The sequence below is a fragment of the Python bivittatus genome, unplaced genomic scaffold, assembly GCF_059951505.1.
Source record: "Python bivittatus isolate LINGU-HERP-01145 unplaced genomic scaffold, Pbiv_v1 ctg000070_np1212, whole genome shotgun sequence".
In the NCBI taxonomy this organism is placed as follows: Eukaryota; Metazoa; Chordata; class Lepidosauria; order Squamata; family Pythonidae; genus Python; species Python bivittatus.
This window is the reverse complement of record NW_028277034.1, coordinates 1,997,996-2,023,291: the sequence shown is the minus strand read 5'-3', so window position 1 is coordinate 2,023,291 and position 25,296 is coordinate 1,997,996. Positions and strand designations below refer to the sequence as shown.

Below are 25,296 nucleotides of genomic sequence, written 5' to 3'. Positions count from 1 at the left end.
AAATTGCTAACTCTTGATCTGTGAGGTATACAGGTAGTCCTTGCTTAACAACCACAATGGGGACCAGAAAATTCATCATTAAGCAGGGCAGTTGTTAAGTGAGGCATCACATGACTGTACTCGATTTTACAACATTTTTGTGGTGGTCTTTAAGCGAATCACCACAGTCGTTAAGTGAATCACAGGGTTAAGTGAACCATGTGGTCATTAAATGAATCACATGGTTCCTCATTGATTTCGCTTGCTGGAAGCCGGCTGGGAAGGTTGCAAAGGGTGATCATGTGATCCCAGGACACTGCAACCATCATAAGTGCTAGCTGGTTGCCAAGCACCTGGATTGCGATCATGTGACCACAGGGTCACTGTGACGGTTGTGAGGACTGGTCATAAGTAGTTTTCAGCACCATCGTAACTTTGAATGGTCGCTAGACGAATGGTTGTTAAGCGAGGACCACCTGTACATTATTCTGTTCCTGCAGATGGGAGTCTTCTAAAAAATATATAGTTGCTCTCCATTGGACTATAGAAGAATACCCCATCTGGACTCAATTTCTGGATTGTGGCTCCCTTACAGTAGAATCCAGAAGTTGTAGCATTTTAAAAAGAAAAGATGTGAGCAACTGGACAAGGCAGGTGGAAAGGATGAAAAAAATCTAACTTCAGCAATTGCTGATATTTTGAATTCAAGGTTTCAGAAATCATATGGAAGTTTATTTTACATTTCCAAAGGAGCACTGAAAATGCTATAAAATTCAAATTCCCGCATAAATCTAATCCTGAAAAATATCAGCTTTCTCCTGTTTTTCCTCTAAGGACAATTGTCTAGCCTCATTGGCAAAAATGGTTGCAAAATATATGCTTAAACACATATTATTGTTTGCATAAATATATACTTTTTTGCTAGTTATCAACCTTGGGAGCAAGCAGATAGTTCAACTCCAAGGTCCTCCTAGTCAGTGCAGCTTGGTACCAAATGCAGATCACCAGCATCCTTTTTATGGTCTCAGAACAAGGGGGACCAAAAATTGGCCCCCTTTTTCTTTTCTTTCTTTCTTATTCATACACTGCTTCAGTTTGGATGAACTCTAGGCAATTTATAGATACTAATAACATCAACAACAATAAAGCAACATTCCAGTAATTGATTAAAACTAATATAAAATGAATATACTGTAGGTACTAATGACTCCACAAACTTTTGGAACAGCTTACTTTTTACCAGCTTCCATAAGGCCATGAGAATCGGGACCATCCTCAGCTTGGTGAGCAAGCTGTTCCACTGAAGGAGAGCCCACATAGAGTACGCCCAGTGATGGGTCCCTCCTGCCACAATTGGAAGGTGGGGACCCTTAATAGACACATGGCTCATACAGGCAAAATCTACCTGGGAGAAGCACTCTCTTAGATATCCAGGTCCTGAGCCATGCTGAATTTAAAATATAGTGTCCAGGACCTTGAATTGTACTCAGAAACACAATGGTAACCAAAGCAGCTCTCATAATAGCAGTGTAATGTGACAGTACTGTGACTGGTCAGTTGAGCATACCGGCCATTGCATTCTGACCATCTGAAGTTTCTGGGTGATCTTCAACAGTAGCCCCATGTGGAATGAATTGTAGTAATCTAACCAAGAGATGACAAAGGCATGATTCTGTCCTTAGCACATTCTGTTCCAAGGTAAGGCTCAACTGCACACCAGCTAAAGCTTCTTTCTGCTCTTCAGCCTACTCCTTTAGTAGAAGATGGGTATCCTGGAAGACCCCAGATTGTGAGCTTGCTCCCTCTAAGACAGCAAAACCCAATTGATAAAAAAAGTTGGGTTTTTTGGAACCTGGAACAGTCATGGTATCTGAATTAACAGCAATTCTGTCTTGCTTGGGTTGAGTATGAACCTGTTTTTCCCCCATTCAGACCTTGACAACCTCCAGGACTTCTACTACATCTCTCATTGGGCCTGGGATGAAGATATACAGCTGGATATCATCAGTATATTGATGATACCTTATCCTAAACTGACAGATAATTTCTCTCAGTGTGTCCATGTAGAAATTAAACAGGACAAACCTTGCAAATGCTTAAAGCTCCTATTTCACCCTTTAAATCTTGTGAACCTCTGTTTAAACATCTATATGAAGCCATTGGAGAAGGTCATCCGTCAGCATGGGGTGCAGTATCATCAGTATACTGATCATACTCAGTTGTATATATCTGCCCCAGGCTGACCAAGTGATACTGTTGAGGTTCTGTTGTAGTGTCTGGAGGCTGTGGGGGTCAGGATAGGGAAGAACAGCATTCAACTCAACTCCAGCAAGACCACGTGGCTGTGGATTTGGGACCCTCCTAATTCTGAGACTGGAGATTTTCCATCTTTGGCTCAGGTGGGGGCACTCCTGCACTCAGAGACAGAGCACAGTTTGGGGGTTATCCTGGATTACAAGGTTTTATTTTTGATGCTCCATGCAAGCAAAAGTTGAACTCTGAAGAAGCAGAATAGAGTATTGACACTTTTGAAATTTGGTGTTGGAAAAAACTCCTGAGAATACCATGGAAAGCCAAGAAAACAAACAAATAGATCATCAAACTAATCAACTCAGAGCTCTTACTCAACACACATGACCAGGCTCAAATTATCCTACTTCAGACATATTATGCAAAAACCAAGCTCTCTGGAGAAGGCTCTAATGCTAGGAAGGGTAGAAGGAAAGAGAAGAAGAGAAAAACCAGCAGCAAGGTAGATGGACTTAATTAGAGCAATGATGGGTGCACCAATGGAAGACTTGAAGGATCAGGGTGGGAACATAATCTATGTGGTCACTAACAGCAGACATCAATTTGGTGGCACTTATTTAATCAATCCTCAATATCCTATCCAATGTCTGCTGCCATTCTCAAGTCAGCAAAAGGAATACATGCCCACCTCCTATTTCCTAAAGTAACCAAACAAGAGCTTTGTAACATTTCTTCCCTTGTGAGGCATAACTGAATGTTTGAAAGATGGGTCCCAAAGGCCAATGGATATATTGTATGGATTTCCAGGAATCAGAAAGAACAGTTTTTGCACTAGAGTTAAGAGCAAACACTTGCTCTTCAAATGTATTGGAATATGAGGGCTAAGTTCTTGAGGGGGAGAAGTTGCAGAGTGATTTCTGAGAATGTTCCTGGCACTATTTTCTTCCCCAAGAACCCCCAGATATTCATTAGAAAGAGGACAAAATTAATGAATGTTGTGCAGCTGCAGCATTTAAAAAAGTGAGATCTTAATTAAATTTTGCTCAACTGCATTTCTACTTGGGTCAGAATCAATCACAGTCTCTTTTTCCCATTTGTGCATCTATGTAAAGATTGATGCAGGGAAGAAATAGCATTCTAGCTTTAAAATCAAAGACAAATTTTAAAATCTACTTTTGATAATGTTACTACTGTATAATACCTTCTTGTAAAAGTATATCTGCTGCAAAATTGGGATGTGTGATAGGGGAAAAAAAGAGCCAGAACCCAGCCAACAAAAGAGTATGTAATGCATACTGGGAGACCCTGTAACTATCACACACATATAGTAGCATATAAAGTTGCATTCTATAAATGAATACATTTGGTTTCCTCCCAAAGAGATTTTGATAGCTACTCTTTCTCCCATTCTCCAACATTTTGCTTTGGAACTGATTTAGTACATGAACTTTAAAAGCTTTCTGCTTTCAGTAAAGAAAATGGCTTCCACCTGTGCTTTCAAAATTCTTCGAGAAAATGAAACCTTCCTATAGAGATAGATAGTTTATAATGGGAAAAAAACAACAACAACCCAAACCTACATTTTCATTGGAATAGTAAAGAATGAAATAATTTAAAGCTTGCATGCCTGCTAACTAGTTCTATAATCCGCTGAGAAGTTTCAAACAAGGGATCACTTATGCCTGGGGTCAAATAGAACTGACGAAGTTCAATTATTTCATTAAGCCATGTTATGAAAGCAGTATGGGTTTTAGATGGGTGCCCTGCAGTTAAAAGGACCAAGCCTTAGATATTTAGTTGGTTCTGTCAATCAGTAATGATTGATGCTGATTATGTATTCAATTGCTCTAAGTCGCAGGCATCCAGTAGAAGCTGCAAAGACACCACGCTTGTCTCTCTAACCCAAAGCCGCCTCGGTGACTTGCCAGAGATAGGATGAACTCATCAACTCACCTGGCACATAGATGTAGATCTCCTTCCCCTCCACCTCCCCATCTTCCTCCTGAGAATGATTATAATAACAAATGTATAATCCAGTGAGAGAAGCTGAAGCATTTGCCACTTCAAGGATGGTCACAAAAAGACCACTGTTGTTCTCTTCATTTCTGATGATTATAGACTGGTTGCCTTCTGGGACTGGATGTTGCCAGCTCACTTCACTGTCTCCAGAACATTTCAGAGTGAAGGGGGCATTCAGCTGCACAACCATTTCCTCTTCATTTGGAAGAATCATGGGAAGCAAAGGCTGGCAAGAGATTATGCATGACCCTATGAAAATAAACCATGATGTGTTACTAGGAAGAACATGCTTAATTTCAACTTCTCGAGGAAGTGATGATCAGCTCCTTTGGACCATTTCAATTACTACCTCTCTGAAAGAAATCAACAGGAACCTTACCAGCAAGAAAGAGCAAGAAAGTTAAATATCATTCCAAGATAAAGGTTTCTGGAATCTGTTTAAGTTAGAGCAAGTTTTCAACATTTGCTTGCTGCAATTAGAAGTAGTTCTGAAGCATTCACCAACAACACAATAAATACATTTCCCTGGGAGCACTTTATACATTTTGCAAAGCTTGACTTTTCTATCCATTTAAATGTTTTTATTATATTTTTCCTAGTAATTTTTGTATAAGTCAAGCCCAGGGTAGTGAATGATAATTATTTGTTTCAATAAACAAAAAGTAAGAAGAGGAGTTTTGAATTTTTGTGTTATTTTGCACAATGTCTATCTTCCTGTGCTGCAAGTTTCAAACTGGATCTGGCAGTAGCATATTTCTCATATTCAAGAGAGGATCCTCCCCAGAACCCAAAGAACCTACTGTGTACTGTCTACAAGTTGAGAGGCTGCCAAAGAAATCAATACATATTTTACCCCAGGCCAAACTTAGCTATTAACTTCACCTTTCTCTAAAGTTTCTGGTGGAGCTTTTCCAGCTCTGGCCAGGAAAATGTATGAAATTCAGATCTTGTTGTCTTTGAGTCTGAGCATGACATACTTAACATTCTTGAAGATTTGCACCCATGATCTCCCTTCTGGGAAGAGAAATAATAGATGCATCATGAGAGGAATCAAAGCAGCTTTTTTCATGTGATGTCAGTAGATAAATACATTTCTGATGCTGTTTCTGTGATCAGAATCACTGTACAAGAATGAGAGTAAAATGACTTGAATGTTTGCTCAAGCAACAGACTAGAATACTGGAATGTGGGACAGCTCTCACAATTCCCCGCTGACTGGAGGTGCTGGCAACTGAGATCTAAAATATCTGGAGAAAACATCAGGCTGCCTACTCCAGGCTTAAGTGGGGTAGCATATAACCAAAGAGACTTTCCTGACAAATGCTAAACTTGGCAAAAAATCTTCAACTGAAGATAAATCTTACCTGCAAGAAGGTAGCCCAAGATCAAGAATTCTTTTTGGGAAGGACCCATAGTAAAGGTCAACTGAAAACAGAACATAAAATAAAGAAAATAATGATTATATAGAAAGCACATATGATACATCTGCAATACATGCTGAAAATATGTATTGATGATCTTTATTCTCTGCTGCCAAAATGACAAATAACCGTGTATACCTTCAACTCTGGCCTGTTCATCTTTATATTCAGATCTATAGTATGTATCCTGAGAGCCAGTTTGGTGTAGTGGTTAAGGCCGCAGAGCCAGCTGGGTGACCTTGGGCCAGTCATTCTCTCTCAGCCCTAGGAAGGAGGCAGTGGCAAATCACTTCCGAAATCTTGCCAAGAAAACTGCAGGGACTTGTCCAGGGAGTCTCCTGGAGTCAAGACTGACTTGGAGGTGCACACACACATGATATGTATCCCAGGTATTATGTTGGCAGGAGGAATCCGTGTTTCAGAATACCACATAAACTTATCATACATAAAATGATTACTACTGCAAATGCTCTTAAAGATGTAGAAAACAACCCTCTGCATACTGAATCAGATAACAAGTTTCTGCTGAGGATACTATGACCATTAATTCAGCATCATCAATAATACGATGCAAACATCTTATAAATTCCAAAAATCAGTGTTTGAATCAAAATCTTAAGGGAAGAGAGGTTGTATGCAGCTCTAGAAGTCATCAGTAGCAAAAAAATAAAAAGGAGGATTCTGAGATCTTGATTAGCCTGTCTCAAAATCAACACCATTTGGTGATACTCTTCTCCAGATGTCTTTTGTTAGTAATGAAAACCTTAACCTCAAGATACAGGAATTTCTTGTAAAAATAGATAAAATAAATACCACCCATGCTTTGACCTAGCTTAGTTCAGTGGTGAAAATCTAGGGTGAAACAATCTTCAGTGCTCACAAGAAGTAACATTTGTAAACCTCTGCACACAAAACTGAGACTAATCTCAAGCAAGAAGACAAATGGCATGCAGAATTTAAAAGCTGGCAGAAAACAAACATCCACATTTGATACCTTCCACAATCAGCATCACTGAGAAGGCTAAAGTCTACATGCTTCAAATCTTAAGATTCTACTACAACAACAATTAAGCATTTAGTTTGTTCAAAACTCTTCACATACATAGTTATATTTTTAATTTCACTGGGATAGCAACTGGTAAGGTAAAAATTAAACCTAAACACTGTAGCCCTGCCAGGTATTTATTGGTTTGCTTTTAACTGACATGGTTTCTTTCAAAGGCTTGTCAGTTGCTCTAATTTGACTCTGAGAGGTTCATTTAACACTCTCTCATGCATTAATTGCATCAACAGATTTAAAACTCTGCCACTTTTTTATCTATTAAAAGAAGCCACTCAATCAGCTTTCAGATAAAATATTCTCCATCTGAATTTCAGATGTGTAATTTCTGTTCAAAATATACATTTTGGTAGGTCCCATTAAAAAAAGAAAAAAAAGCCTTAACTTTTAACTCTGCACTTTGCCAGACAAGAACTGCATACACAAAATATGAACTGGTACAGAAATTTGCACGGGAGACATAAATCCTGGAATTAATGTCTCTTCCACATCAGAAATGATACTTAGGTTGGTCTATGCATCACAATAGTTTCTTGCAAATGCATATGCTCTGCCACGCAGACTTCCCCAGGCAGGTGCCCTGCAGTTTGGGGCTGGCTTGAAATGTTGAGAGTTGCGCTACACCCCAGAAACCCATCAGGTAGAGAAAGGCTGATGTTGCAGACTGGTCATCTTGTAGCAGCGTATTTACAGGCTGGGAATGAAGTCACAGGTCAGCCTTTACAAATGGGGTGGGGGGGTGGCAGCATGTTGGCAGGACATGGTTGCAGGGTGTGGCCAAAAAAGTGAAGATGGCAGCCACAACGGTGTGGTGGAAGCACTGCCCTCCCCACTCCTGATGGCAAAAAGATCCCACTTAATATGCCCACATTCTCAAATGCAGTCAAGGCATTCTTAGACCCCAGTTAATGACACTCTGCTGAATCACAATTCCTGAGGACCTCAGCAGTCAACCAAGGTAACGGATGGCTTAGAAGCACAGCTGCAAGAAGTTAAGGAACATGGCCTTTCAACTGAAAAGTCAGTACACCTCTCCTTGTAACTAAGTCCCAATGAAAAGATGCATTGCTTTAATGCCACAGGTATCCATGCAAACATTCCTTTGCCTTGTATAAGCTAGGAATGCTACAGCCAGCATGGCAGTCAAAAGTGAGTCTTAGGGCCCACTGAAGCTTATTTCTTAGTATAGGAATGGACAGAACATCTTTTAGATCTCTGCGTGTTTTGCAACAGACCATCATTCTTTTCTGACTTCTACTTGTTTAAGGATAACAGCAAACCAAGACCTATTCTACCCCTCTGATGCCCATTGAATTATATTGAGGAAATGGAAATAGTCTGCAATAACTGAGTGTCCATTTTTTTGTGGACTTGTGGCCCAAGTCCTCAGTATGCAGCTAGCAGATACCAATGTGATCAGCAACCCTTGGCAACCTTCCATGCTCCATGGCTATCTAGTTTATTACTTTATATAATGTTTTAATGCTAGCTTACAGAACACAGCCTCGAGCTCACCCATTGATCTCTCTCTGGGATTCCCCCTTGGTAGATAAAAATAGTGGGTACGCAGGTGTGTTTGCAGAATGTGGTGGAAAAAGTGAAGATGGCAGCCACAGCAGTGCGATGGAAGCACTGCCTGTTTTTTACGTGCAACACAGTGTAGAAAACATCCTAGGGAAGCTAAAGGGGGTAACAGGGAGCATTTTCTACAAAATATGTGGCTTCACAATTTTTAAATTGCACCACACTATGGTTGGTTCTTAAGTACACTTTATTTATTAGTCAGTCGACTGTATCAAAGCATAGGCATCAGCCAGAGTAAGATGCAATAAATGGAATAAAGTGAGGTACAGTAAAATAAGATAAAATGACCACAGTAAGATAAAATAGACTGCAGAGATATATAATAAAATAAATATTAAATCTGAAAACAGTATGTGTTTAGGTGAATTCACCACCTTTGCATGCAACCCCAATGTGTTCTATAAAACATGTTCTCTGTTGGACAGCCCTGACTATAAATTTGACCGTTCTGGTGGCTACATATTTGTTTGTGCCTTGAAGGAAATAAGATGATCTTTTGTTAGAGTCCCAATATATGATTCTGTCAAGTAGTGTCTGCAAGTACTGAGCCCTTACTGAGACACACAGCTATGGTTGGTGAATCTTTAGCTGCTAGGAAAAACCATGAGATTTTGCAATTTCGAAGATTCTTTTGTCTAGTCTTGGGAAATACATTTAGGATCCATTGCCATTCTACTTTTTACAGTATCATATACAAAGGAAATTTTGCATGCTCCAAGTATGTGTCTATAGAACTACTGCCCATGTTTTCATATAGATGCCCACCAAACCTGTTTGTTCACTCGTATTTTAAAGGGCTGGAAATCCTGGCATTTTTAATCTTGAGAGCCCCAGACTGAGACATCTGCGCTAAAGTACTCACTGTTACCATCTTTGGGAAACAAGTTTTAGCTGAAGCAGCAGCAAGGACAGACCATAATATGTGGGCCACACTGTCTTGTGAAGTTAAAAGCAGAGCAATCTGGAGTCTTAAACTGGTCTACAGCAGGACCAGAAGGAGTGATTTACTGACTTGTGGACTGGCAGGATTTCAATTGGGCTGGCTTTTTCTAAGTGGGGAATGAATCACTACCTCCATTCTACCACCGGGCCTGACAAATGATTAGCAAACAGGCACCAGTGCAGCAACTTCAGAAACTCAGCAGATGCCATTCTTGCAGAAACAAGTCATTTGCCTTGGTTTTTCAATTAGCAATAATAGCCATGTGTTTACGTAAGTGCCTCCCACTGATAACAGGCTCTTAGACATCAAAGCCACCTTCCCTTCCAGCCTCCTTCTTCACCCCTTTACTCCCCCCACCCGTTTTTTATCACAGTTCTATCCTGTATTTTTTCTAGATAAAGAATCCTCAGTCCATATGTCTTTCAAGAATTCCCGTACTCATCTTTGATTTGTTGACCTCAAATGTTTCTAGCTGCTGCTGCCCTCTGTAATCGCAGGCTAGACTTCATGTTTTCTTAACAGGAAGAATTCAGTGAAACTTACGCAAGTCAGTGCCTCAAGAATCCCAAAGTCATCTTTAAAAAGGGCAGATGAAAAGAAGCAGAGGTTGGATGAAAGTGGGAAAGCAGGTTGGATAATTAAAAAGGAAGAGACGGTCCTGTGTTCTATGATAGAAAGTAAGTAGGAATAAAGTGTTTATAGCAGTGTTTCTCAACCTTGGCAACTTTAAGATGTGTGGACTTCAACTCCCAGAATTCCCCAGCCAGCAAGGCTGGGGAATTCTGGGAGTTGAAGTCCACACATCTTTAAAGTTGCCAAGGTTGAGAAACACTGGTTTATAGCATACCCTCTATTTCTGATCTTCGGTCTATCAGTACAATAGTACTCATAGTAACATCATGGTGCTATGAACTTGCAAGGGTAATTCATCAATAGGTTGGCAATTTATACACATTTACGAAAGAGAAAAAAGTAGGACAAGAGTAAACTGGAGCAAAGGGGGACTTTAACTGGTGAAATCTTGAGCAGCCCAGATTGCAACATTCTGTGCTTGATCCCATTTGTTTAAAATGCATCTATATTTGGAATCCCTATTCGGATCCCACATTTGCGGGGAAAGGCGATGAGCAGATTTCCACAAAGAAGTAAGTTTATGATACAGTAGAGAGATTGGCATTTTACTTTAGGGAGAGGGGAAGTTACTAGGATGGAATAAGAGCTTTCAAACAGTGGTTTTTTTAAGTGTCCGGTTGTGTTCATTGGGATTTACTTTGTTTTGTTCCTCTTTTGCATTTTAATTTTACATCAAACAGCTTAGGGCAGTATTTCTCAACCTTGGCAACTTTAAGATGTGTGGACTTCAACTCCCAGAATTCCCCAGCCAGTGTGCAGGCTGGGGAATTCTGGGAGTTGAAGTCCACACATCTTAAAGTTGCCAAGGTTGAGGAACACTGGCTTAGGGTAACTGAGATCATTTAGTCCTCATCTAATTAATGGATGTATTTGTCCTTCTCATATTCATGGTACTGTAAATAGCAAAAACAGTTAGATAAATCCTAATCAATGTTTTTTCTTCTTCAAACCATTCTATTACATATAAATTGTATTTCTTATTAGTTCCATTCATTATGGGTTGTCCAGGAAGCATAGAGTTGATCTGCCATCTACTAAGTCTTGTTAAAGAAGAATAAAATTGGGTAGTGGGGCAACAGTATCTTAACAGTAACATTAAAAAAAAAAAATAACTCCACAGTGACCACTGTGTAATTTCTTAGAAGAGAAGCCATATTTTCTCTAACGTATTTAACTCACGCACTTACATTCACAGAGAAATACTTATTCACAAGTGAACGGCTGCCATTATCCACAAGTGCATCGGATTGCTCCCGAGGCAACCTTTCTTGAAGGGAAGCCCCATCAAACTCAATGGGACTTTCTCCTAAGCTGAACACAGAATTGAGCACCCAAAAGTATCAATGGTTGTTTTCTCTCAGGAGGATTATAAGAACCTAATTATAATAATTATAATAATTATAATCCTCTCAGGAGGATTATAAGAACCTAATCTCTTTAACCCATGATTCAATTCTATTTGCTGTCTTCTAATAGCAACATGATCAAGGTGATGGATCGTTAGTCAGAAAAAATAACTTGGGAAATGAGGAGAAAGAACAGAATAAAGTTGAAGATGATGGGTGGGTACAAAAAAGTGCAAGGGAAAATAAACTATATTTTTCCTTCCCAACTACATTACCCTTCTATCCATCCTCTAGAATTTCATTGAGAAGATCCCTTGTTATACATAGCTTTCCCATCCCCCAGTTTGATGTGCATGCACTTGTTCCAACAGATGGCAGTGTTGAACCATACAAACGCAGGCAGTTACTAACTGAAAGTTTTGTCTAGAAGCAGCGCTTCTCAACCTCAGCAACTTTAAGACGTGTCGACTTCAACTCGCAGAATTCTGGGAGTATGCTAGAAAACTGCAATTTTAAAATGGAAATCATGTTTCTATCAATCCTGTAGCCCTAGAACAACCCTAATATAATTAGAATTTAAGAGGAAACCTTTTTCATTTTCAGTTGTGTAACAACAAGATTCTCCACCATTTGTAGGGACTGAAATGCTTCCTATAGTTCATAACATGTTAATAAACTAATCCTCCCAGGGGAAAAAAAGTTTTAGGGAAGCCTAGTGAAAAAGAAAAGAGCATCAAAGAAAGCTGTGTGCTTTGCAAGTTTAGTTCAGCCATATGGACTGCAAGGCCCTTGCAGATTTCAGTGCCACGGACTCTTTTCCTTTACAAAGTTCCACCCAAAAACAACAACACCCAGGGAGGATTTGCAGTTTAGTTTTGGAAGAACCTGCAGCTTGCAGTTGCTTTCCTGGAGAGAGATGCAAACATACAATACTTGCCTTGCTAGAAGCATTTTAAATAGGAATGACTCAAGGGTGTAAAAACCCAAAGTGAGCTACAGAATAAAATACACCATATAAGTTTAAGACTTAGTTTTTTTCTTGAGTTAGTGGACAGCACTTGTCTTCTTTAATCTGCCACCCCTGCAGTATTTCACTGGCTGGGGGCTATGCTTCCCTGCTACCCACTTCCTTCGATGCCCCTTTGCAAGGAACACTTGGGTGCAGATCTGTGTAAGTGCACAAGCTGATTGCCAGAGCAAATTAATGCAGTTTGGAGTTACACATCAGCTTCAAGCTTTCCACCTGAAGTTGAATTGCATGGAGCATAGGTGTGATGTGCAGCATTGAAACTTCCTAAGGGAAGAATAGATCTCTTATGTACAGAATTGCTGTCCTGCTTTTTAAATCATCTTTGAACGTGGAAGCCTCTAGCCAGCCTTGGCGGACTTTGAAAAAACTAAGCAGAATAAACTCTTGTAATACTTGGATTAGAGACCGCAGGAAATCCCAGTTCTGTAAACTAGATGGGATTTTTTTTTTTTTACATCCTTGTCTAGCCTTTAAAGACTTTAAAAGAAACACAGGGACTTTGGCGGGGGGGGGGGGGGGGAGAATTGCTCTATTGCTCTATCTATATCTGGAATATAATTTGGTATCTGAGACGATTAGATGGATAGAGTTCATTCAAGGCAGCAAAACTAATTCATTGAAGTATGATCAATGGCAAGAGTTATTGCACTGTTACAGGTTTCCCCCACATTCCTAATTAGTGAGTTACTGATTTTGATGTCCTCAAAACAACAGAGAGAGAAAAAGACATTGAAGAAGGAAGCAATGAGAAGAAAGTGGGTAGGAGGGATCCTCTTCAATGAAAATGTTGTCCTTGGGCCTCTCACATATAACATCAGCTAGCTTTGACTAGTGTTACCATCTCTGGCCCGCAGAAATACAGGCAACTACTAGGTGGCAGCAAGGAAATGGGGGAGAAATTAATTATTTGCTGCTGTTTATGATCATCTGGACCTTTGCAGCTCAGATATAGCTAGCTATACTGAGTTTGCAGGCTGATACCCGAACCTCTTTGACATAATGCAAAAGTATCCATTCAAAAGGCTATTGGCCATTAGTAAACTCCAGGGCTTCAATTCACTAATGCCAGGGGAACCAGAATTTCAAGTCAATTAAGTAGCGGTGAAACAGAAATGGAGCTATTTAACCAAACCATCACAATGTTTTCGTTAGAGCATACATCCCCCAATGAAGATAGCCCTTCCTAGCCAGGTGCTGTGCCAGAGATCATCCAGAGGTGCTGCACCACTTTAGGAAAAGGGACATTAGGCTGTATCACAGAGGAACAAAGAGAGTGAGTTCCAGCAGGCCAGAAATTCCACTGGAATTGACAGTTTAGGCAAGCAGAACATTACTGTTGTAGGAGCCCCACAGTAAGGCAAAAATATTCCAGAATCAATAGCCAGTTTGGCCTGAAGGAAACCATTTTCATTCAGCCCCACACACTGCATAGTCAAAGTGAGAGTAGAAGCAGAATTTGTGTGAAGGTGTGCATGGCCACACAATGGGTACATTTTTCTTTTATTTCATAGCATATTAAACTTCATTTCCTTCCTTGTTGCCGTCTTCTGGTTAATGGCCGTTTTGTGGCTGGTCAAGATCACCACTGCCGTCATTCTTAAATAAGCAAGCCCCATGGCAGCCATTTTGTGACAGCACCCCTGACATGCTCTCCAAATTCCAAATATTCTCATGGTCCTATAAAGAGCATGCTTACTCTGAATTAGGGAATCAACTAGAATTTAGCAAAAGTTCAGAGACTGCAAAATGCCACAGTACTCCAAATACTTAAGTATTTACAGAAAAGGCTCCCCAATCTGGACTACAAAAATCCAGAGAACCACACGATGGCAGCAAAGAGATGCAGAAAACTTGTTAATTGCTATCAAGTGGGTGACTATCATTTTGCAGCCTAGAGCTGCTAACCCTAAATCTATGATCCACCATACAAATGAATGATTCACTTAGTACAGGGCACTGTTTTCAAACTTGGCAACTTTAAGATGTATGGACTTCAACTCCCAGAATCCCCCAGCCAGCATGCTGGCTGGGGAATTCTGGGAGTTGAAGTCCATACATCTTAAAGTTGCTAAGTTTGAAAAACACTGGTGTAGGGTATGCTTCTACTCAGAGTTCCCTGATGTGTGCAGCGTTTAAACGATAGGTTCACTAAGGCAGCAGTTCTCAAACTGTGGTCTGGGGACCTCTGGGGGTCCCCAAGACCCTTTCAAGGGGTCCACGAAGTCAAATACATATTTCAATATTTTTCACTGTTACTTTCTAATACAGTAAATATCGATAGATATAACCCCCATAAACCAAAGCTTTTGGGGGTCCCCGCCCATTTTTAAGAACGTAAAGGGGTCCTGAGACCAAAGTGTTTGAGGACCACTTCGCTAACGAAACCTCCAGCCATGATTCCCTTCGACTGTCAGGCTCCATGGACCTGTTATTCGTAACACCCGTCGCTTGGGGGCAGCAGAGGACCGCAAAGGCGAAAGGCTGACCTGACCCAGCGGTTCTAATTTACAAGTCTCTGGCAAGATCCAGATCATCCGCCCCGCCACATCACACAACCATCTCAGCAGACCTCAAGGAATCTAGGTTCCTTCATGGCCCTCGCCCTGCCTTTCTGGCCACTCGGCTATCCTACCAAGGTCTTACAAACGGGTGATCCCCAGTCCCTCCTCCGCCCCAGTTGCGGCTCATTTTCCTTGAAATCTTTGCCGCGGAACCTCCCGGGTCTTTGCTGGCCCGTGCAGGCGTTTACGCCGCGCTCTTCCGCCTTGGAGAGGCTTGGGAGGGGAGAAAATTCCCGCAGCGTCAACATGTTTTATTTGAGGAAGAATATGATGAGGGTGCCAAGCTAACCACAAGCGGTCGTCTCTGCCAGCCCCGTCTCTGAGCAGCGATTTAAATGCCGCTATTTTCCATCTCTCTGGGAATCGCCAAGATCCTGCGTCTGGGTAAGCAAAGCAAAGCAAAGGTGGAGTTTTCTGCCTCGTCCACTCTGAGCCCAACACAAGCGGGGGTTTCCACGACGCACGTTTCTCTTGCACCTCCGTCCGAAACGATCAGAAGAGTCCAACTCTGTGTTTGGCAAGATCCGTACGGAGTATTATTGCTCCCAACTGATGAATCATTTCCAAATTCCGTCTCTCCCCACCAGCTTGTACTGCGCTTTGCTCCGGTTTCAGGATCAGAGCTCGAGGATTATCCCTTGGGAGAGTTGGCTTCCCCTCTTTCAAATATTTGGAGAAGGCAAACTGGCACACGGACTGAGTCTATGTAGGCCACACCTCACGGGCATGACTTTCCTGCCTCGTCCCCAGCATAATCCCAAACGGGACTCAGCTCTGTTTGGGTTCACACACTGCTTTGAAACATAATTTCCTTCAGCTGTAGTTTGTTGCTCATACTCTGGGCTAAACTACAGTTGGATTCACACCACATCATAGCTTCAGAAGATTCTGAACCCATCTTATCCCAAAGCCCAGGCATTTCCCAGGCCCTTCAGCTCCCAGGTTGTTTGCAAAAGGACTGAGAAACGGCTCCAAAGTAAATGTCACTGCCAGTTAGTCCTTCCCCTCCCCCCCCTTCCTTTAACTAATACTCCGTGGCAGGAAAGTACCTTTGAGAAAGCTGGCAAGGATTGCAAATCGAAACATCTGGAACATTCCCTCCCTCCCTCACACACACACACATCTACTGCTGGCACCTCAGCTTTGGCTTTGCCTGAGTGCAAACTAGACACGTCGCGCTAAGATATAAAGCCTGCCTTCATATAGCGCCACAACGGCGCGTAGATAACGCTATAGATCGTGCTCACACGTGCCTCCCAAACTCACCCAGGCGCAGGCGCTCCTGGCTCTTGCTGGAAGAGCTCCAAGCCTCCAGACCCCGGCGTTGCAGCTCACCTTTCTGGAAGGAGACCAAGGGCCCGCTCAAGGCCTTTGCCCCAACAGAAGCTCCAGAGAAAGGCAACGAAGGGCGGAGGCGAAGATCCCGCACCGCTGGTAGCCCTTTTCGGGGATGGGGCTCTTTTCGATTCCAAAAAACGGCTCTGCGGGGGGGGGGGTTCCCCCAGGGGAGGGGCGCTTAAGACTCCTGGCTATCCAATCACCGAATCAAACACTCTGAGATCCAGGGGAGCGAAGAGATCCCTCCAGGACGCTTGCTCTAAGAGTGGATTAGATCCCAGGGATCTGTAAGGTTCCCTCCGCTGTGGGGTCCAGACGCTAACGGGCGTCGTCTGTCGGGGTCAGCACCATCTGTTGCGGGGGCAGAAGTCCAGAGAGGAAATTTGGGCAAGGTCGCCCAGCCTCGAGGATCCAAAGAAGACGCGCGTCCCCCCAACGTTGCAGCTTTTTCAAAGTCGGGTCTGGGGCGGCCCCATTCCAAGATTAGGAGAAAAAAAATGAATCCATCCGGAGAAGTGGACGTCTCTGCCTGCAAGCGGGCCCTGAAGGGGAGGCTGGTGCCGAGCCTAGACTGACGACGAGGGCAGCAATCTCAGTCCGGGGCTGCATCCTGCCGCGCTGCCCGGCTCCCTGCTCTCCTCTCCGCCCCACCTTCTGCCCTCCGGATATCACAAGCACTGGTCGTTCGGCGCTTTGGAATGGGGCAGCCGGTCCACTCCCGGAGCGTCGGCTCGGTGGAGACCCGGTCTTGACTCCACTGGAAGCCCTGCTAACAAGCCCCGGAGGCGGTGCTCCGGTCACTGCTCGCCGCCCCGCCCTCGCTGGACTGCGTGGGGGGGGGGGGGAGCCCGCGGGAGAGTCCGGGAGGCAGCCTTCGGCCCTCTTCCGACCCCGCTAAGCCGACCCAGAGCCCAGCTGCGCCCCGCCGCTTTTGCCGCCAGAGCAGGCAGCCGGCGGGGGACCCGCTGCGCTCGGTGGGCAGCTCTGCTCCCGCCTCCCTCGCTCTCCCGCCTCCCAGCTGGGGTTCTTTGGATTTGGATAATCCCGCTCCAAAGCAAACGGCGGGCCCCCAGGTAGAGCCGTCCAAGACTTTCCCAAGGCAGCCCACCCCGCCAGACGGCGTTGGCAAGGAGGCTGCACCCCAAGAGGCGGCCCTCTGCTCTTCCAGAAGCAGCCACGTCCAATCTCCCATCCCTGCGCCCCGCCAGCTTCCCTGGTCCCCCGACGGCAGCTCCAGCTCTGGGCTCGAGGCCGGGCTGGGGAGACAGGCTGGGGGTGGGGAATGAGACTGTCTTGGTTATCCCCCAGCAGGTGGGTCTCCCCATCTCCGGGATAGGTCGGGTTCCTCTGAGAGCGGGCAGAGGCGGAATCTGAAGGGATGGAGTTGGGAATGGGAGGGAACGAAGGCGAAGGGAGCAAAGATCGAAATGGGGATGAGGAGAAATCGAGGAGAAGCAAGAATATTGGAGTTAAGGGGGGGGGAGCGAAAGGAAGGGCAGACTCGGCTCTGAGAAAAGTCCCCTCTTTCTTTCTTACCTTTCTCAAGAAGCTCCGAGATGGTTCCCGAATCCCGACCTCCCAGCCCGACGCCCCCTGGATGCCGGCAAGCCCGGGCCGGTCAACCAGCTCCCCCGCGACCCCTTTCCCGTGCCGCGATTCATCTGCCGCCGTTTGCCCCCTCGCAAGAGAGACGCTCCGAGGGGCTTCCCTCTAGTTTGGGGCAGGCGCGCAAGCCCTCCTCCACGCACCCCGGCCCGCCCGCCCGCCGTCCCCTCCTCCCAGCCCAGCTGCTGGAATGCCGTGCTGCGGCCCCTCCGCCAAATCTGGATGTCATTAGCGCAGCCCGAGCAGGCAACGGCTTTCCGCCAGCGCCTCAGCCTCCTTTCAGACCCGAGCGCGCTAACGGTATCCCGGGGAGCAACCCTCACTTGCGAGCCGGGCTCCTCTCGCCCCGCTGGACTGCCAGGCGGCGGGATGGGCACAGACGGGCACTATCCTTTGCTCCACGGGCAAGAGAAGCGCGCCCGGCGCGGATCCGCGGTTCTCTCCGGTAGCACCGCTCAATCGCCCCGACCCACAGACTTCCCGATCCGCGAGCGTGGAGGGCAATGCCAGACCCGACTCCCCTCTAGCAGGAACAAGGCTCCCGATTTCAGCCTCTCTTGATGGTGACTGCGGGGCAAACTCCAGGCTTCCCCGTGTCCTGGGCTGGAAAGCCGATTCTCTTGGGAGTAAGCCCTCTAGATCGGAGGAGTGGGCTTACTTCGGATTAAACAAAAGGAAGACCGGATTGTCAAAATTCGGAGGGGGGGGGAGCCTCCAAACCCTCCTGCCTGGATCCCGGATGCTCGTTTTTCTTATCTCTTCCAAAGACTCCAGCTGGACTCCAACTTCGAAAAATTCCCGATGGACAGAGAAAGAGAAGCAAAACAGATACATAAATAGCTCCCCTCCTTTACCTTCCTGAGTCTTGGTTAATAATCCGTAACCGCCAAAATAAATGAAATTTTAAAAATCCAACAAGGGAACCCAGGTCTCTTCTTCGCTTTTTCTCTCTGCGACGGCCTCAGAAAGCGACTCCCGTAACTGATTCAATTCTAGGGTCCATCCTGACCCAACGAATCATTGGTTTCAAGTAAATAGTTGTCAGGAAATGGTCCCCCCACCCACCCCCAGCTCTAGCTCTTCCATAATAAAAGCCTCTCTCGCTGATTTGACGGCTGGGGCTCTCGTGCCAGCCTCTTAAACTGGCGGGGGGTGGTCAGACAAACCTTCCAAACTTCATCTGGAACGGGGGCGGGGAAGTGTGCTTGTGCGCGTGTGTTGGTGTTGGTGCTGGGAAGAGCTTGACCATATGGCATGGACTGGGAATGGGAGGGGTCTCTTACACTGAAGGGGTGAACTGATTCCTACCCCCCTCCCCTATTTCCAATTGATCCCAATCTCAGCAATGTCCCTCAGAGAGGGACACTGTCTACCGCACAGACTTGAGCCCGTTCTGGGACCTGGCTAGAGGGATGTGTGTGATTAATATTGTCATTGGTTCACTGGCGGCTGGCCCGGGGGACCTCGGCGTAGAAAGAGGAACTGCCTATCCAACCCCTCTTGGGAGAACTGGGGACTCCGAAAGAGTAGCCTTCCCCCAAGTTGGAGCCCCCTCGGCATTGTTGCATTACAACTGCCAGCCCCCCAGGTCGTGCTGATCAGGGCATCATGGGAGTTGCAATCCACACCTCTGGGAGGCACCGCTTGCTCTAGGTACGGCAGGAAAAAGGAGAAGGCGTTGTGCTCCGTTGTTTTGCAAAGAAGAACGGCGCGTTGTTTTCGGCTTTGCAAACAGTACCAGCACGGCAAACGTTTTCACCGGAAAGAAAGGCGTTGAGGATTGACCCCGTATAAAGCCTTTCCAGGGTCCAAAGCAGAAGTGGCCGGGAAGGCAAGCGCCGCCAGGGGCTCTGCTTTAGCCCCTTGTCCTGGCGGAAAGCAAACGTGGAAGTTGCCCCACAGAGGCAAGCTAGGAGCTCTCGGTCGCTGCCGCGCAGAAGAGAAGAGGAAGGGACGGGGTTCGGGGGGTGGGGGAGGGTCAAGGCGATTTAGGTGGGATCCCGGGAGTCAAGAGGGGCTGCTGTTGATTTTCTGTCTAGTTTGTAGGAAATGAGGCATGGAGCGCGCGCAGCTTCTTGGACCTCAGAGCTGTTCAGCTTTGGGGGCCAAGGGGGCACTCGAGCTCCAGGAAAGGAAACAGCTCTACTCCGAGGCGCAGCTGAAACTTCAAGAAGGGCAGGAGAAGAAACGAAAGAGCAGAACCCGGGTCCAAGCGGAGATGCGCCCAGCTCTCTCTTCCACCGCCTCTCACTCTTCCGTCCACTTCTTCCCCGTCTATAAGTGAAGGAGCGGGATGCTCAGGATCCTTCACCCGGCGGGGTTCCGTTTCTCCCCTGTCGGCCTCTTTCGCAGATCCGTCTGCATACAGCGCCGGGCATCCTTAGCACAAGCCCGCGAGGCACCTGGAAGCTTTCCGAAGGCGGCGGTGGCGGCTTTTCCTTCGCGCTCCAGGCACGTTGGGAGACGCCTTCTCTCACCACAAGTCTTTCAGAGTAGCCCGCCTGCTGGGAACGGAGCAAAATGGGGGGAGTTCTCCCCCCCCCGCCCAGCTCTTGCACCCGCCACGCGGCCCCCCTAGTGTGCGCCTAGGCGCTGAACCAAGCCCCCCGAAGGCGGGGATGAATCAGGGCACCGCGCGCGCGGTTGGTGGCGCTGCTGCCGCTGGCCAACAGCCCGTTCGAGCGCCGCGGGGATCTCGCCTCCCCCCCCCCCCCCGCCGGCCTTCTTTCTGGGCTCCCACTGCCCGCAGCCCTTCGCGCGCTCTTTCCCCTCCCGCAGCTGCAGCTCGGCCGAGCGCGCAACCCTCGCTATTGCTTCCATCTGTTTCTGCGGGAGGCCGCGCTCAGGAACAGCAGCCCCTTGTTCGACCGGCGGACAGGATACCGTAGGGCTTGGACGCGAGGCGCAGTCTGCAAGGCGGCGCCGCAGAAAAAGGGCCCCGTGCGCTTACCTTGAGGAGGTTGCTTGGGCTGAAGGAAGGAAGGAAAGAGGCTCTCTTGCAGCCCCTCGCTCGACCCGCCTGCTCTGGCTTGCGAATGGCGGCCCGAAAGGAAAAACGTGGGTGGCCAAACGCAAGGACTGGATTGACGGCCAGAAAGCGTCGCAGGCATTAAGTCTGCACTCCTCCTTCGGCTTCCTTGCGAGTAAGCCTCGAGGCTGCTTACTTCTGGGGAGGCCCAGGGCGGATTGGCTTTCAAGGGCTGCGGGAAAAGCCGGAGTCCCCCCGGAGTCTCTCCTGCGGGTTCCCCGACCGCCCAGCGCGCGGGCTCCTCTTGGCCCCGCTCGGGATCAGTGGCATTCGACCTGCCCCATCCCGGGGGCTACGCTTGGGGGCCAGGGTGACAACCGCCCCCCCCCCGCGCCTATGGGGAAGGGGAGAGAAAGCGGGGGCGGAGGTTGCTCTTGCCGATAAAGCCTGGAAGCTGATAAAGGGGAGTTTTGTTCCCGGACCGATTGTCAGAGCCAGATGGAAATTAACTCCTGCTTTGGAAAACAGAGCGAGGAAGATAAGCAGGAAAGGGGAAGAAAGGAAGACGGGACGGGAGGCAGGAGAATTAGAAAGAAAAGCATCTTCTGGTTGTAATTAGACCTCGGGTTTGAATAACGCCTTTGTGACGACCCAGCAAGGCAAGCCTGAACCGAGAGAGCGCCGCGCGGATACAGAAGAGTGCAAGGGGTGCAGAAGAGTGCAAACTGAATACAGAAAAGCGTGCAAGCTTCCTGATTCCCCTAAATCTAAATCAAGCAGGAACAGGGAGGGGAATTGGAAAATTGGCAACTGTTTGATGTCCCCTTGGTTCGCCCCTAATTAGGAGCCGAAGTATTGGGAAACATGTTAGGGACCCTGAGGAGCCACAGAGCTGAATATCCCCCAGTGGAATTGGGACAGAAGGTGTCGGCCATCCCTTCGGACGCCCCTTTACTGCGGCTGTTGGGGTCGAGGATAAATCGGGGGAGATGGTGGTGTGGGATCTACCTCCCCCCTGCTCTTGAGAGGAAGCCTGCCTGCCCTCTCTGCTTTTTTCTTCTGGGGAAGGGCAAGAAATGGCCTGGGACCAACTTCTGTTTGGACGATTCGACAAGAAAGTGCTGCAGCGAGATGAGCGGGGGCGGGGGGGGGGGGGGAGACACCCCTCTGTGGACCTCAGGAACGGGACGAGAATGTCCTTTTCTCCCCTTTCCCCTCGCCAGCCTGGCTGTTTGTTTTTTTCCTTATCTGGGGAGCTGGAAGTTGATGGAAAGCAGGGAATATTCACACCAGATGTGCCTGGGGCGGGAGAGTCCTGCCCGCCCTCTTCCCAGCATACAGCCGTCGCCTGGCCATTTGCTGGGAGGGGCGCCCCACTGGGTGGAAATTAACCACCCTCCCCGCCCTTCCTCCTCCCCGCATGCCGCGAAGGAAAGCCGCTAGGTGCTCTTTTCATCGGCGCTGGGAGACGCGAGGCAAGGGACCCCGGAGAAGGGCAACCGGGCCCCCGGTGGCTGGCGAAGAGGAGGGAGGGCAAGTTTTTCGAAGACCTCACCTCCCTTTCCTCTGCCCTTTCCCTTTCTCTCTCTCTTCTTTCTCCGAAGGAGCTTGAAGGGCGCTTGATGTCCCCTGAATGACTCCCTTGAAGTTCCATCTGACTTGCAGCTTCAAGAGCTGTTTCAAACGTCACCGTTTTTTTAGCCCAGCCATCCCGAATAAATTGCGAGCTGCCTAGGGTGAAGAAAACGTGCGTGTTGGGTAGGCAGTCGCCTAAAAAAGTACCCAAGGGCCAGCTCAGCCCCAATTCCGGGGTGTGGGGAGACCGTCGGAGCTTAAAGTAGGTCAAGATTCTTAGAACAAGTCCTGTTAGTGTAAAAATGCACGTGAATCCGTAGCGTCAGGCTTGATGACCCTCTCAGCTGAAGAGCCATATACAGCTCCCCAGAATTATTCAAGAGTAGAGCTGATCTTTTATCCATTCGTAGATTTTCTGATAAATTACAGTTCAGCGATTCAGTTAGAAACCATGATGTTGAGGCTGATATGCGCCTATTCTTTGAGGACTCATTCACACGTGCACATTTTGATACACCCAGACCTTGAACTGCTGCAGCAGTCTATGCAGGTGCTTCTTACAGTTTTAGATACTGGTGATTGTCTTGATATTTTTTTTCCTGCCATACTTGAAGCTATTATTTTTTCATAAAACATGGATCAATTCCTCAAAATTCATGCCTCTAATTTGGAGTAGATATTAGTCTGAACTGCTGTAGAAGAGTGTGTATGGATACAGTACTGACATTCTTCAAAGTAGCTGTTTACTTCCTGATTTATAAGGCAAACAGAGATGTTCCCTCTTACTACATCTCTGCAAAATGTATTTTTCATGGAAAAATGATAAACGGATTTTTTTCTATGAAGTGACTTCAGTTATTTCGGTTAATTACTGTATAAAGCTACATTCCTATAAAACGCTACTGTGGAGTAAGAACCAGGAAAGCCAGACCTTATTTGCAATTATTAGGATTATGATGTTATATTACAATCCTCTCCATGCCCCTCAGAAATCAGTCCCAATGAGACAGATCTATTCTTCCTTAGTCCTAGAATGAGGAACTTGCTTGGAATTTTGCAATGGAAACGACTTGATACGTGCTGCCAAATACATGCGATGCTCTTGGGATCACAGCTAACACTCCTTTAACAGCCAGGTCTAATTCCTATTCTTCCCCTGAACAGAAGTGTTTTCTGTCTAACAAGATTCGTTGTCCTTACAGACTTTTTTACAAACTTGGCTACCAAACGGTATGAGTGAGGTCTAAGACTTTAGACAGATTTCAACACATTAAACTGGATCCATTCATTTGTAGGACGAAGGCTGGCTTTAAACCTGAACTTTCAGGCTGTTTACGGGCTACCTTCATTTTCAGAAGAGCTGCATCCGATCAAACGTCAATCTGATCCAACAATTTCAGTCCTACAATAAACAACCAGGGGCCATGCCAGGTACAGTTCCCAAAGATGCAGCTCCTAACATCTGGAGAGCACCAGGTTGGGGAAGACAGCTGTATACCACACAGCATTCCTCTTGGAGTTGGGATGGTGGGGTAGCCGTTAATGTTTCAAAATCTGGAAGATGGGAATTAATCCTTTCCAGACACCCTTGTAATGTCTTCCTCTGCCCTGCCATTCATTTACCACACGCTCCATTTTGGCTCAGCCAGTTGCCTTGCCGTGGACTTACAGCAACGCCAAGCATCACCCGACCATCTCTGTGGCGAGATAAAGCTTGTCTCCATTACCATTACATCGGAACAGCAGTCCTTGGATGGTGCAAGAAAACGCTATAAACTTAGTGGCCCATGGCATTCAATGGGTGTGCATTTTTGGGGCGGAGTGGGTGGAGTGGATGCCCCCCTTTGCAACTTTGTTTGAGGGGTCCAGAAGGACTCCTCCGTGCCCAGCCACCCAGGCGGGAATAAGAGGGAGAGGGGAAGTGGACCAAGCGGGGCGTGGCCTTGCCCAAAGGCCAAACAGCATCTAGTCCCACCCTGTCCTTAACTTTATTTCCCGCTCACTCTCAATCGCCTTAACCAGCTTCGTGCATCTATCTCAGTTCCTTTAATCTTAAGACGGAACAGGGAGGCAGCGAAGGGGAAAGGCGCTTCTGAAAAAGCGGGTGAGAGGCTGCAGGCAGCGAGTCCAGCCTCTTGACTTTCCACCTTCATGGGGCAAGCAGGCAGGGAGGCCAAAAGAAGCATCTCGCCCGCAATCTGAGCCATTACCACTTCCCGCCTTTTTTGCCTGCCATGACGGCAGTGCAAAGAGACTAAAGTTCTCGCTCGCGCTGTTCGGAGCATCTCGGGGAACTGGGCTGGGCCCTCTTTTCCTCACAGACCCTTCGAGTCACAGGTTGACGATTGGCCTCCCAAACGCTGGCCTGGATCGGTAGCTCCCCGGAGAGGCAGGTTCGGCTTTTGCTGGAGTGGCAGATGGGTTGGCTTTACCTAATCCCCAAGGCACATGGGCAAAACCCAGCAATGTGTCTAGAGCAGGGCTTCTCAACCTCGGCAACTTTAAGATGTGTGGACTTCAACTCCCAGAATTCCCCAGCCAGCTCTAGAGGTTGTAGAAGGCTGGAGTAGTCAAACCTATGTCAGGTAAAGGGGACATCCCCAGATGGTACTTCCTCATTCATGATTTCCAGCGTCACCTAATATCCCTTTGCTCATATGTTGGCAATGAAGACAGGGTTGGGTGTCATTCAAAAATGGGCAGAGCTTCGCTTGCAGCATTGTGGCTGCCCTCTTGACTTTTGACTGCACCTTGTTGACACCCTGCTTTAGGTTCATCTTCAGGTCCCTCCAGCCCAGCTAAGTCACCCTCAGCCTGCAGCTGAAGGAGTTTAAAACCCTCTTTAACTGTTCCATTTTTAAGAGGTGTTGTTCATCTTTTGTGGCGGGGGGGGGGGGCTGGGACACCTTTCATTGATCGTGCAGTTGGTGATGCACTTCGGCATTGGGATCTGCCTGGCTCCGATTGGCCACTTTAAGGGTTAG

General features: G+C 46.8%; 1 protein-coding gene across 6 annotated transcripts in view; it reads right to left on the bottom strand.

Moving 5' to 3' along the window:
• The window catches only part of PDGFRA (platelet derived growth factor receptor alpha), a 49,668-nt gene extending 28,530 nt beyond the window's left edge, over positions 1-21,138 (bottom strand). The window contains exons 1-3 of one of the 6 annotated variants that reach the window (XM_025172524.2): positions 20,720-21,138; positions 5,613-5,673; positions 4,183-4,497 (exon numbers count right to left, since the gene is read on the bottom strand). In XM_025172524.2, the coding sequence (XP_025028292.1) occupies positions 4,183-4,497; positions 5,613-5,661 (364 nt within the window). In that variant the 5' untranslated portion in view covers positions 5,662-5,673; positions 20,720-21,138. Of the gene's footprint in view, positions 1-4,182; positions 4,498-5,612; positions 5,674-16,092; positions 17,651-17,700; positions 17,987-18,092; positions 18,588-18,623; positions 18,867-20,719 lie in introns of those variants that run through there. The other 5 variants (XM_007437187.4, XM_088130840.1, XM_025172520.2 and 2 more) reach the window with 5 other exon arrangements.
• Positions 21,139-25,296: the final 4,158 nt, after the last annotated feature.